At 35.2% G+C, this 14,916-nt stretch overlaps 1 protein-coding gene across 6 annotated transcripts in view; it reads right to left on the bottom strand.

Moving 5' to 3' along the window:
• Positions 1 to 3,227: 3,227 nt before the first annotated feature.
• MARCHF1 (membrane associated ring-CH-type finger 1) overlaps positions 3,228 to 14,916 on the bottom strand; it is an 883,830-nt gene continuing 872,141 nt past the window's right edge. For all 6 annotated transcript variants that reach the window (XM_021676609.2, XM_064383766.1, XM_064383767.1 and 3 more), the window contains one exon: positions 3,228 to 7,486. In XM_021676609.2, coding sequence (XP_021532284.1) covers positions 7,188 to 7,486 — 299 coding nt within the window. In that variant the 3' untranslated portion in view covers positions 3,228 to 7,187. The remainder of the gene's footprint in view (positions 7,487 to 14,916) is intronic.

The following is a 14,916-nucleotide window of genomic DNA, read 5'->3' as shown; positions in this document are numbered from 1 at the left end:
CCCTCAATTCCTCTGTATTCCTCTTTCAGAACCCAAACCTAGTAATTGCTATGTTTCCTTCACGCCTGTTTTCAAGCAGCCCAACATCGCTGAAGAATTATCGAACAGACCATTTTCATACTGATGTTTGCAAATCTCTCAAGTGGATTCTTAGTACTGCTTAGTGATGTTTACTATGTTCTCCTACTAAGTTCATTTTCTAACTTCGAGATAATTATTTTACTACTTTTTAATTTTTTTTTTCTAGCTTGACTTGAACTAGCCTTCTCAATGTCCAGCCCTTGGTTTTTTATACATCTTTGAGAAAAGGCAAATTACCATTTTCTTTTGATTTAGTGGATGTATCTTTTCCTTTCAAAGGCAAATACTCCTACTTGTGTTGTTTCCCACTCCTTATTCTCTCAGAAACCTTGATTTTTCTAAGTTTTTCACTTAATTTTTCAAGCCAGGAATCTGCCTATAAAATCATCCTTGATTTTTCACTTTATATCTCTTCTGTGCCTTCGCCCAGTATGATTTAATTAGCGAGTATTTCTGATTCCACTTCAAAAATGAAAATCAAATCGGCCCATGTCAGGCAGTCTCTAACAAAGCCACCACGTCATGCCTGTCCTATGTGCAGTAGCTCCTTAACTGGCTTTCCTGCCACTGTTCCTATGCTTGCCAGCATGCTGATGGCCTGGTGTATGGCCACTTAATCCACAGCTGGGCAGAGTTTTGCTGCAGATGACCTGACTGAACCTTGGAAGACTGTTCTGTAGTCTAACTGGAACATGGGAATATGGAGGATATCATTCGCCTCTTGATCTTTTGGGAAGGAGATAGTGAGACAGTTTGTCATCACCTGGGTTCTGATGAACTCTGAGACTCCACCTCAAGTCACTTGTAGCATAGAGCTGCAGCCTGTAAAACTAACAACTCAAGATTGGTGCAAAAGTAATTGCAATTCCTGTCATTTTTATTTTTTATTTTTATTTTATTATTTAAGTTCTGGGGTACATGTGCAGATCGTGCAGGATTGTTACATAGGTACACACATGCCATGGCAGTTTGCTGCATCCATCTCCCCATCATCTACATTAGGTATTTCTCCTGATGTTATCCCTCCTCAACCCATCCCCTAGTATCCCTCCCATAGCTCCCCCATCCCCCAACAGGCCCCAGTGTGTGATGTTCCCCTCCCTGTGTCCTTGTGTTCTCATTGTTCAACACCCACTTATGATTGAGAACATGTGGTGTTTTGTTTTCTGTTCTTCTGTCAGTGGAATGATGGTTTCCAGCTTCATCCATGTCCCTGCAAAGGACATGAACTCATCGTTGTTTATGGCTGTGTAGTATTCCATGGTGTGTATGTGCCACATTTTCTTTATCCACTCTATCATTGATGGGCATTTGGGTTGGTTCCAAGTCTTTGCTATCGTAAACAGTGCTGCAGTGAACAGACATGTTCATGTGTCTTTATAATAGAACTATTTGTAATCCTTTGGGTATATACCCAGTAATGGGATTGCTGGGTTTAATGGTATTTGTTTCCTTGAGGAATTGTCACACTGTCTTCCACAGTAGTTGAACTAATTTACACTCCCGCCAGCAGTGTAAAAGTGTTCTTATTTCTCCACACCGTCTCCAGCATCTATTGTCTCCAGATTTTTTAGTGATCACCATTCTAACTGGTGTAAGATGGTATCTCAATGTGATATATGGTTTTTATTTGCATTTCTCTAATGACCAGTGTGATGAGCATTTTTTCATATGTTTGTTGGCTGCATAAATGTCTTCTTTTGAAAAGTGTCTGTTCACATCCTTTGCCCACTTTTGGATGGGGTTGTTTTTTTCTTATAAATTTGTTTCCTGTCATTTTTTAAAAAGTGTTTTAATGGCAAAAACTGCAGTTACTTTTGTACCAATCTAATATAATACTTAGCTGTAACATGGACTCAGCATCTCAGCAACAGAGTGCCCTTCCCCTTACGTAGTATTATCATGTCATCTGGTCCCTTTTCTGTTTGTGTCTTTCTGTAGGGCAAGACATTATGGGAAGGCCTCAACTTTGCATTTTTCTGTCTGTAAGTACAGTTGACCCTCCATATCTAAGGGTTCAACATCCTTGGGTCCAGCCAACCACAGATGACAAATACTCTGGAAAAAAAAATTATGTACTGAACATACAGACATTTTTCTTGTCATTATTCTTTAAAAAATATATTATCATGACTATTTATATAATATTAGGTACTATAAGATACCCAGAAATGATTTTAAGTATACAGGAGGATATATATAGGTTGTATGCAAATACAACACATTTTTATATCAGGGACTGAGCGTCCATGAATTTTGGTATACAAAGGAGGTCCTGGGACCAGTCCTCCACACATACTGAGGAACAACTGTAATAAACAGTCTTACTAGGGCTTATTTCTCTACTGTCCGAATCTGTCAGCCTTGCTTGACATTTCCCGTTCAGGACTTTGGTACTTACCATTCCCTCTGCCTGCGTTGCCATTCCCCTGAGCTTTTGCAAGGCCAGCAATAACTGAGTGTTCTCCCTTCCTTCAGGTCTGAGCTTAAAAGTGTCCTCTTTATGTAAAGCATCTCTACCCTGACACCCTTGCTTCTCTTTGTAATCTCTATCACAGCACCCAGTTTAGGATCATTGCACGCATAATGACAGTGATTAATGATCTAGAAGTGTTTGCTATAAATTCTGGTGATGAGGGAGGGTGATAAGTTCAGATTTCCAGTTTGGTCAGAAGAGTTAGCAGCCTGGTAGAAAGCCCTGTAGGTCCTTAGAAGTTGGACATTTGGAATGGGCTTTGTTTTTTGCTATCACCAAACCTCTTAGATTCCAGGATCTTGCTTTTAATGTTTATTATCCATGCAATTTTCTGAATCCACTAGTATCTCTGAATAGAAAAATGCTGTTATAGTCTTATTTTTCTATCTATATCCAAGCCTTATTCTTGAGAAAATCCTTCTTTAGATTACGTTGTGATTTCTCTTAAACATTTTTTAAGGCAGATTTGAAAGTCCACATAGTTTATTTCCATTGGTTTCCCTCTGTTAGCGTATTTATTCCTTTGTACAATGTCATTAGTTAGTCAGTGTAGGTTGGCTTTAAAATATGTTCAGACCCTTGTAAAATCTTAAATCAAAAATTTATATCTGTTTGGACATTGCAAATACAAATATCAGTATGTTAGGCAAAAAGTATAGAAACCACAACCAAGGTTTGCGTCACTTGTTTAATATACAAAGTCTTTCACAGATAATTATTTTCTTTTTCTTAATTTGCTTTAGTACACTTGATTCACAAAACAGTAAGTTGTTAATGCAAGAGAATTATGTAAAACCAAAATAGTACAAATGCCTAATTTCAAAAACTGCACACAGTTAAAATAATTTTTCCTTCTTTGTTTTAATGCAGTATCCAGTTTCAAAATGGGCTTTCTTTAGATGTGGAGGAAACACTGCAGCCCAAAATAACAGTAATTCCTGTCAACTGTGTTGATATGTAAAATAGCACCATTGGGCTGACTCAGGAAAGAAAAAAGGTTTTCATCTTTCTTAATTAAAGTATTATATAACAACTATAATAATAATGATACGAATAACTTTTAAGAGCTCTACTCTGTTTCAGAATATTCATTTTCAAGGCAAGGAAGGGTAAACTATGGGGCAGATGGAAGAATCTTCCCACCTGATCTCCAGAACCCTTATAATTATTTCCCTTAATGATGTCATTGCTCTAATGAGCTAATTTTCCTGTCAAAGAATAGATGTTTTAAAGGGTACCCAAGGACTTTTTGTAAAACAAGATAAAATATAACTGAGATTGTCTCTCTCGGACCATAATCACATGCAGAAGCAGCGCAGAGTGAGATTTAATGCTGGGGCATTTTGAAAGACTCTTTCAGTCTATGCCTGTCTTCCTTCAGTCTACACATTGCTGTATCTCAGATTGCTGGGCTCACTTTAGATTTTTTCATTTTTATTTTATTTTCATACTTAAGCTTAATTGCTTTTTGGGCTTCACTTTTTTAAAAAAATTGCAATTTCTTTCTTTTACAATTTAATCTTTACTCCTGTACAACAGATAGTTCTTTAAAAAATTAACAGTGTCAAGGCCTGTGGTTTATGGTATTGATAACACTGATGATTCATGATTATAAAAAGCCAAGGTTTTTAACAGAACTGTAAGTTCATTCTTCAATTTTAGTCCTTTATTTCATTTCCATTTTATTTCTTCCACGAGCAGGTAAACATGCCTCAGAATTGGCATTCTGTCGAACGGTTTTTTTTTTTGAAGGGTACAGCCAGCCTACAAGAAAGCACTGCCACAAAGCTAATCATTTTATTGTTTTAAAGTGCAAATATTCCTTGCCACACAGAATGTAAAAAGAAAATAATTAACATTAGGTTTTAGATGCAGGTAGTTATTTCAGATGTTTGAACCATAAACAACCATTACTGAAAAGCTTCTGAAAAACTTGAAATTCAGAACTTCAGGTTTCAAAAAGTCAGAATAGCAAAATAAAATGTTGACTGACCTTTAACCTGCCAGGAAGCTATATTATTTTCTCATTTCAACAATGTCAAAGCCCATAAAAGTTAATTTCAGGAATTTAGGTATAGTTTTAAAATCTCATGTCCTCTTTTACTATTAGTACAATAATACTTTTATCTTTACTTTTCATTCTAGAAATGTGTTCTTAGTGTTAGATGAAGCCCTTAATAATTGAGGCTTTATTTTAGCATATCATCTTCCACTGTGAAATCAGTCCTGCAACCTATCTTGCTTAGGTTTGTACAGAATTTTAACAAAATTTTCCATATTAATTAATTAAGGTAAAAAATTATTTTACTTTCAGAGCAAACAAAAGAGAAACCAACATTTGTTTGCTGGTGTCTAGATGATATTTTTCCCCAGGAATGGTTGTAAACAGCATGTTGCCATTACTAACCCACAGTGAAAATGGATTAGTAAAAAGCTTAGGAAAATTGCATTAAAGTTAATCCCTTAGATGTGATGCCATGATTAAATCACCCACAGCTTTGTATTCATAAATGTATTTATCTTAAATATTTAAAATGGGAATTTAAGAGGAATATACAGTTTAAGGTCCACCTATTTTTTTTCAACATTACTTGTATCCTTTTTATAAATTTATGTAGAATTTTTGGTTCAGTTTAGTTACCTCAACTTTGTTTTCCCTATGCTTATAACAAGTTTTAAGAAAGATGAGTTTTAAACCTTTTGTTTCCTGACTGAATGCCTTAACATTTTCCTGCATATATACATGAATACACACACGCCATACACACACACAAAATTGACATTGTTTACCTTTTCTTTATTTCTAAGAATCAAGACTATTTGGACTCAGTGTCAGCCACTACTAATAGTCATACCATCTTTCTCTTCATTTAAATGTTTTTTTTTTCCTTTTTCCTGTGATCTGTGAAGAACAAAGCACACTGATAATTACAAAGTGCATCCATGTGATACCCAGATTTGTGCAATGTGACACTCATGCTTTGGTTCTTATGGCCATCATTGCCTTTTCATGTTAATAAATAATGACAGCTAACAAAAATAAGTCACCTTTTTTAATGTAGGACATCTTTCTTTGACAGGCTACTATATCTATAATCATGACTCTAGCTCACTGCAATATCATTCACACATCAGTTTTACATGAATATGCAAAGAACACAATAATCAACTGTCAAACCTAAACAATTAATTACTTATCACAGAATCTGTTGAATATTTTTGCTTTCTAACTGAGCAAGGGAAATCCTGTCAGCTTTTAAAAATAAGGTCTAGATTCTTAGTCATAGCAACTACTCATCTGTCAAGTTGACACCTCATATGGATGAAATAAACCTTACACATTTGATTTAATAACAAAACTAGGTAGTTTTATTCCCCTATCGTAAGTACTTCATAGTAGCAAACAAATTAATTTCACAACTTTGCTATAGGCAGATTGCTTTATCTTTCTATACAGTTGGTGTTTTTACCCTTGAGAGATGTGAACTTCATCTGACTTTAAAATGAGGATAATTTAGTGCTTTTAAAAATCATAACATTTGTGAGACTTTTAAATAAAAGAATGAATTTAACTGCTGTTTTGAAATATTCAGCTGTTAAAGCAGAAGCTTAGTACCTTTAGGGCTGTGCTATCCAATACAGTTAATTCAGTTGAAGTGTGCTTTTAAAGTACAAACCGGATTTTGAAAACTTGGTTCAAAAAACAGATGTACACTATCTCAATAATTTTTTACATTGATCACATGTTGAAATAACACGTATAGTGTTAAATTTTAAAAAATCAAAATTCATTTTACCATTTATTTTTACTTTTTAAAATGGGGCTACTAGGAAATTAAAAATTTACATATGTGGCCTGCATTTGTGGCTGTTGTGTTTCTATTGGACAGCACTGTATTAGAGGAACCAGACAAAAATATAAGACCTGGTAACTGGTTTCTGTGGGTATTTAACAGAGATAATTACATCTGAACATTTTCTGAAAATCTTTTGTTCATGATTTAAACAGAATTCCAACTATCATCAATGTCTTCAAATGTATATTGCATCAATTTTAAAAACATGCATCTGTCAAAATAACCAGACTCCACTATTATTACCATAAAAATCTGTTAGCTGTCAAAGCATATCAAAATATGCATCCTCCAAGTTCTCTTCCAGTGTGACCTCAGGATAATGCAGACAATTTCAGGCTTAAAACCAAATATGTTATTTCCAGATGAGATGATAGATAGTTAACATTGCAAGGCCCTAGAAGTAATACACATTGCAATTCAAGTCTGTATTCTTGAACTTTCCCCTGTTACTGTGAAGAATATCATGGGTCCATTTAATCATCTTTTATTATTACTGCCTAAAAGCATTCATTGCTCCAGTATTTCTTAATTGTCTTAGAAATCATTCTCTAGCAAACTTCACATGTCCATATCACACTTCAGGCTATACTTCATGGGATCCTGATCATTTGGTGTGTTTTTCGTCTTTCCTCTTTGAACAAAGTCAGGAAAAATGTGTCAGTAGGAGAAAGGAGGAGCTGAAGGGAGTAAATAATTCAAGATCACATCTGTCATTTGTAGTGGCTGAGGGCTAGAAAGATATTCTTCTGTGAAGAAACTTCCAACTGGTTCCATCAAACTGATACAACTTCAGGGGGGCCACCCTCTGCAGATGGCAGTGAATTTGTACCTGTTTGTGATACAGGCACTACCACAGCATCCTTGATGTCTGTGTTTACATTGCATGAGAAGTTCTTCTCCAGTTTTTTGGCAGTGTCTGGGCAATTTTGTACAAAGATCACACGGTTGTACGCCTTCAGTCTGCGCCACAACTGAACGTAGACTTTACACTGTACGTACATGAAGACGAGACCTCCTGTGAAGCCAATGGCTACCACAACCAGTTTTGTCCAAAATGGCCATTCAAGGACACCTTTGAAATATAAAAAGAGAGAATGTTATCACCAAGTTGTAGTGGATTTGGGCCTTTTTTTTTTCTATGCCCCTTCAAAAGCCCATGCCTGCCTGCTAGATTATGTTAACAAGGAATATATTGTTTTGTTAATAACTAGAAAGAATTACAACCTGAATTGGCTTAATAATTCCTTTTGAGTATCCTACATGTACTATCAAAATTGTAATAAGGAAATTTTATCAACTGCCACTGTGATAATCTCTTATTTCTCCTAGCATCAAGTATCTATTATAATTATGAGATACTATGTTAGATTTTGGACATTCGGACACTTATAGCATCTAAACCTTTAAGGAAGGACAGTGAACATAGTGGAAGAATCAGAGTTTAAAAGCCTTTTAAGAAGATGAGGTATGAGTACATGTATGGGTTTGTATGTATTGATCTTCCCACCCTCATTCCTTTAAACATTTAAAAGGAAGTGGAAGAAGGGAGAAGGGGAGGACAAAAGCTGCCACATCACATCAGAGGGAATTCCTGAGTACAAATGTGCAAAAGATTTAGGATTTTAGCCATTTGTTTCATAAATCATATTTTGTCATTGAGAACCATCTCTGTTTTATAGACATCTATATTTTTTCTTAGTTTCCATCACTGTTACTAGAGAGAGGCTTTCTTGTGTAAATAAGCAGTTTTAAAAATTATTTCACAGGCGTTTGAGTAACTACAACGGTGAGTATTTAGGCCACACGTAATTATAAATGTTGAACATATGAGGGTCAAGAGTTCACTTCTTGCCCACATTAGGATAGTGTAGGGGACATAATAGCCGCCTTCTGTAAATGAGAAGTTGTGAAGTGGGAACACAGCTCAGTGTGGCACCATGCGGTGCGCCAGGTAGGGATGGTAGAAATGCGCAAAAACACGGTGAGAGTCTGTGATTTGACTGGGTTGTTTACTTATAGCAGTGGATAGAGTTAGAAGAATATCCTATCTATATTTTGTAGTAGTGACATTTGCTTTATGCTTCTGGTCGCAAAGCAGAAGTCATGTCCTGTTTCCATCATGATGAAGCACCTTGTACCCTAAGATTAACCAAAATAAGAGGGTTACCCTGTCAATTTCTGGTCCTGAAATAATGAAACATCGAATATTTCTTACATCCCCAGACCCCCAACAAAGACATTTTGTTCCTGACTTCTTTTATTTAGCTCATGTTGCAAAATCTTTCTGGATATGCTAATCATGTGATAAGATTTTGGTATTTTTTAATTTTTGAGATGGAGTCTCACTCTGCTGCTCAGGCTGGAGTGCAGTGGCGCAATCTTGGCTCACTGCAACCTCTGCCTCCCAAGTTCAAGTGATTCTCCTCTCTCAGCCTCCTGAGTAGCTGGGATTACAAGCATGCACTACCACGCCCAGCTAATTTGTTGTATCTTTAGTAGAGACGGGGTTTCACCATGTTGGCTAGGCTGGTCGCAAACTCCTGACTTCATGATCAACCCGACTTGACCTCCCAGAGTGCTGAGTTTACAGGTGTGAGCACCACACTTAGCGAAGATTTTTTTCTCCATGAACAAACTAATGCAAACCTGTAATTGTGGTAATCATCTTTATGTTTTTCTTTAAATACGTGTTATATTTTTCACTGCTTATCCAGTTTTTCTGAAGTCTGACTCCCTTGAACCTTTGCAAGTAAACTTTTTCTTTTAAAAATGCTTTGGCTCTGACTCTTCCTTTGAAATTTTGGGGAAAAAATGTTTCTGATCTTAAAAGTGTTTGTAAGAAAACATGAAAAGCCTCTCACTATTGATGTCTCATTAATTTGTTGCTCTATTTGGCACTATCAATTTAAAGAAAATTTCTATGCCTCTTTCGATAATCACATATGAACTTAGTTTTGCAGTAGACTAAATATGTGCAATCAAGTTTATTAGAACCTTTACTAATAGCAAAGGTAATTTTTTTCTAACTCCTAATATACAATAACTTCTTTATGACTTGAGTAATACATAATAGTTATTATCTTGAACATTTACTTAATCCTAACGGAAGTAATACTTCTTCAAAGTATCATTGGCTAAAGCTCACACAAGGAGAAATAAGAGATCATTACAATGGCAGGTGTAATTAATAGGCAGATAATCTAAATATCCTAGCTCTATTGAATTAAATCAACAATAACCTTTCAGAGCAGAAATCACCAAGTTCAAATAGTTTTACTAGTAGATTCTCCCAAACATTTAAAGAATAAATGACATCAATATTCTACAGTCCTTTTCAGAAAACAGAAGAGATAATACTTCCTAATTAATCCGGTGAGAACAGCATTAACTAAATTTGGCAAAGACAAATTGCTATGAAGAAAAGTTATAGGCCAGTATCTTAGATACAAAAAAAATCAACAAAATATTAGCAAATTGAATTTAATAATGTATATAAACAGTTACACACTACAACCAATAGAGATTTAACCTAGGTATGCAAAGTTGGTTCAACATTCAGAAATCAATGTAATCTCATCAATTAACTAAAGAAAAAATGTGAATATATCAATAAATGCAGAAAACACATTTGGCAAAATCCAACACTCAATCATGACGATAAAAACTAGGAATGGAAGGGCATTTCCTTAATGGGATAAAGAACATAGAAAACTAGCTGACATCATAATGGTGAGAAACTAGATGCTTTCTCCCTAAGATCAGGAACAAGACAAGGACGTGCCTTCTTACCACCCCTATTCCCTATCACACTGGAAGTCCTAGCTAATGCAATAAAGCAAGAATAAGAAAAGATGATTAGGAAAGAATAAAACTATCTTTGTTCACAAATGATATGATTGTCTATGTATAAAATCTCAAAGAATTGATGAAGTTTTTTTAAATGATTATGACAATATTGTAGGAAACAAAGTTTTACAAATAGTCAATTGCTTTCGTATATACAGCAATGAACAACCAGAATTTGAAATTAAAAACAAGCCTGTTTACATTTATGCCAACAAAGCAAACAAAAAGAACAATGACAACAAAAACCTTAGGTATAAACCTAACAAAATGTGTACAAGAGTTATGTGAGGAAAACTATAAAGCTATGATGAAGGAAATAATATCTGAATGAAATGTTCCACATATGGATAGGAAGACAATATTATTAAGATATCCTTTCTTCTCAGTATGATCTACAGTTTAAACACTACCCCATTCAGAATTCCAGCAAGTTATTTTATGGATATTGACAAACTGATTCTAAAGTGTATATGGAGAGCAAAAGACTAGAATAACCAACACACTATTGAGGTGGAAGAATAGAGTTTGAAGACTGACACTATCCTTGATCACTACCACTACAGTGATCAAGACTGTAGTATCAGTGAAAGAATAAAGAAGTAGATCAATGAAACAGAATAGAGAGCCTAGAAATAGACTGATACAAATATAGAAAACGGATTTTTAACAAAGGAGCAAAGTCAAGTCAATAGAGAAAGGATAGTCTTTAACAAATAAATGGGTGCTAATATAATCAAATATCTGAGTCTGTACACAGACCTTACAGTTTTCACAAAAATTAACTCAAAATGGATTATAGACCTAAAATTAAATTGTGAAGTTGTATAATTTGAAAAAGATAAGAAAACTTAGGTGTCCAAAGTATGATCTATGAAAAGAAAATTGATAAATTGGACTTTATTAAAACTAAAACCTTTCGCTCTGACAAAGTAACTGTTAAGAGAATGCAAAGCCACAGGAAAAAAAATTTGCAAAACATTCTGATAAAGGATTTGTATCCAAAATATACAAAGAACCGTTAACATTCAACAATAAGAAAATAAACAACCTAATTACAAAATTAGCAAAAGATCTGAACAGATAGGTCATCAATGAAGATAAACCGATGGTAAGATTATCAATATATGTGATGAGAGAATTGCAAATTAAAACAAGATACCATGTATTTATTAGAATGGCTAAAGTTTTAAAAAAGAACACTGAAAACACTGAATGTTGGAGGATGTGCAACGACAAACAGGAATTCTCATTCATTGCTGACAGGAATGCAAAGTGGTACAGTCACTTTGGGAAACAGTCTGGCAGTTTTTTACAATGGTAACAAGCTTTTCAAATGATACAACACCATACTTATTCAAATGAGCAAAAACATCCACACAAAACCTGTACACAAATGTTTGTAGCAGCTTTATTCATAATTGTTCAAAATTGGAAAAACCAAGTTGTCTTTCAATCTGTGAATGAATAAACTGTGATACATCTATACAATGGAGTGTTATTTAGTGATTAGAAAGAAACGAGCTATCAAGCTACAAAAGGACACAAAGGAACCTTAAGTGCTTATTGCTAAATGAAAGAGGTCGGTCTGAAAAAGTTACATACTGCATGATTCCAACTGTACGGTAATTCAAGAAAAGGCAAAACTATGGAGATAGTAGGATCAGAGTTTGCCAACAGTTTAGGGGAGAAAGGAAGGGATGAATAGGTGGAACACAGGGACTTTGCAGGGCAGTGACACCATTCTGTATGATTGCATAATGTTGGACAGCACATTATCCGTTTGCTATAACTCATAGAAATGTACAACACAAAGAGTGAACCCCAATGTAATGGACTTTAATAATAATGTATGAGGCCAGGTATGGTGACTCATGGCTGTGATCCCAGCACTTTGGGAGGCCGAGGTGGGTGGATCACCTGAGGTCGGGAGTTTGAGACTAGCATGGCCAACACAGTGAAGCCCTGTCTCTGCTAAAAATACAAAAATTAGTTGGGCGTGGTGGCGGTAGTCTGTAAACCCAGCTACTTGGGAGGCTGAGGCAGGAAGAATTCCTTGAACTCAGGAGGCGGAGGTTGCAGTGAACTGAGACAGTACCATTACACTCCAGCCTGGGCAACAGAGCGAGACTGTCTCAAAATAATAATAATAATGTATGAATATTGGCTCCTCGATGGTAACAAATGTAGCACGTTGAGGCAAGATGTTAATAATAAGAGAAACCTTGTGTGTGTGCAGGGTGGTATGTGGGAACTCTGTTTACCTTCTTTGTAATTTTTCTGTAAACCTAAATCTGCTCTAAAAATAGTCTTATATATGAAAGATTTTTATATATATTTATATATATTAGTTTCTTACTTGAGATTAGTTCCATGAATTCACCTCTGTGTCTAGGCCAGAATATAGAATTTCTTTCTTTTCTTTTTTTTTTTTTTTTTCTGAGATGGAGTTTCGCTCTTGTTGCCCAGGCTGGAGTGCAATGGTGTGATCTCAGCTCACCACAACCTCTGCCTCCCAGGTTCAAGCAATTCTGCCTCAGCCTCCCGAATAGCTGAGATTACAGGCACGCGCCACCATGCCCTGCTAATTTTTTGTATTTTTAGTGGAAACAGGGTTTCTCCATGTTCGTCAGTCTGGTCTCGAACTCCTGACTTCAGGTTATCGCCTGCCTCCACCTCCCAAACTGCTGGGATTACAGGCTGAGCCACTGCACACAGCCAGATTATAGAATTTCTTACAGTAAGAGATGGGTTTCTGAGCATTTAAGTATTCGGAAATTGGTAATGTATGCATAATATATTTATGGAAACTTTATTGCACCAAAACACTCCATTTCTTTTTAGCCATGCCCAAGGAAATTTATTGTGCCTAAAATTTGCTGCAGTCCTGCACAATAAATGCTCATGATCTATACCTCTATTTACTTTATCGTCATCCTCAGCTTTCTGATTTCTCTCATCCAGTGCCTTTCTTAGTAAACTTTATCCAAAGTCCTATCTGGATAGCTATTTTCCAAACGATGCACGCCCTAATACAGGTTCGAGCTTTAGCACGTGCCATTTCCTCTGTCTAGAGTGCTGCCCTCTTTACAATAAACTTCTAATCGTCTTTCAGAACCCACTCCAGGGAGAAAAGGGTGCAATCTGTCATGAGGTTGGCAAACAGCATTTGTGCCCTAATTACTGCCAACACTCTTTCCTGCTAATCCCTATGATAGCTTCATGGTTCCTAACACCACAATCTAGGTCAACTTCTGGAGTTGGCATGAGACAAAATCTTTTTGCCGTCTGGCCCAGAGGAAGAAGATGCTTTTTCACAATATTGCAAATTCCCTACATCGTAGTCCAGGAGAAATCCTATTAATGTTAACTAATTAAATGCTGTTGTTTGGAATAAAATAGAGTAACTCTGAACTTAGTAAAACTAGGAGAAATACTAAGGGTTTCATGTCTCTCTCTACCTGTCACTATTTTGAAAAATGAATTAGTGTATCATGGAGTTAAACTCTTTAAAAGAACAGATTCAATTGTCAATATATTTACTTAAGAGAAGATGCTAAAAGATGTTAGAAAACAAATTGTCAAGAAAACAGAACGTTGAGTACAAAATGGACTACACCAGAAACTTATCATTAATCAGTGTTTGTTAGTCACATACAAATATTTCTATGGTCTCTTTCTCCTGTACACTTCTTTGATCCTAAGGATAGGAATTTTAACAATGAAAGTATGCTACCTGGATCTGATTTATTTATACAGGTGTATTTGCAACCAACACGTGTTCAATAATGGCACCGTTGTTAGCTAGTGATAATAATGGGACTCTATTATGCGTTCCAATACTCTGCAGAAACATTTTCATTTTAGGTCAAAAATATACAAATAATTACATAAAATTATGAGATGAATTGCTTTATACTTATTTATAAATTTCACCAAGTATTATATATATTTTATTTCCAAGACAATCCAATATAATACTTTAAAGCAGTAATAAGAATTTTTGACCATCAGTGCAACTTTTAAAAAATGTTGTTCTACTTGGCAGCACTAGGTCCTCATCTAAAGATTTCACAATGCTGTTCATAATAAAACACATATTCCACACTTTAAACATATTCTAGGTATTCCTACATATATTATTTATTTTTGGAAAAAAAGTCGAGGGGGGTCTATTTCAAAAGAATAATTTTTTCTTATAAAAATATTTTTAAAGAAAATATCAGGCCCATACAATAAATATTGTTTTATTCTTGATTTTTCTAGTGTTCTAGCCAAAGAACTGAACTGAAAATTCAGAGTTCAAAGATCTTTAAAGATCATCTATTTCAGTTCTCCCTTCTTCTCTTCCTTGTGCTATTTCATGCTAAGGCAGAGATTATTGCCCAATGATCTTGACCTAGTAATCTTTGATAGTGTTGAAATTTGATTTGTGTATTGCATGGAAATAGCAGTTAACTTGCTATTTTTATTTAAAAATATTCTAAGGCAAAGTCTTTATAAGTGATTTAAGGAATTCTGAATAATAATCAGGAATATGTGATGATTCTCACGTTCCCTGATAAGTGGCAACACACAATTACACATGAATGGACTTTGTTTCCATTTTTCCTGTATGCTAAGTAACGCAGTGCCATCAAATGGTGGTTAGAAACAAAA

Source organism: Aotus nancymaae, unplaced genomic scaffold, assembly GCF_030222135.1.
Source record: "Aotus nancymaae isolate 86718 unplaced genomic scaffold, 86718_ANA_hifiasm-v0.15.2.pri h1tg000033l, whole genome shotgun sequence".
Classification (NCBI taxonomy): domain Eukaryota; kingdom Metazoa; phylum Chordata; class Mammalia; order Primates; family Aotidae; genus Aotus; species Aotus nancymaae.
This window is presented reverse-complemented; position numbering and strand designations above follow the sequence as displayed.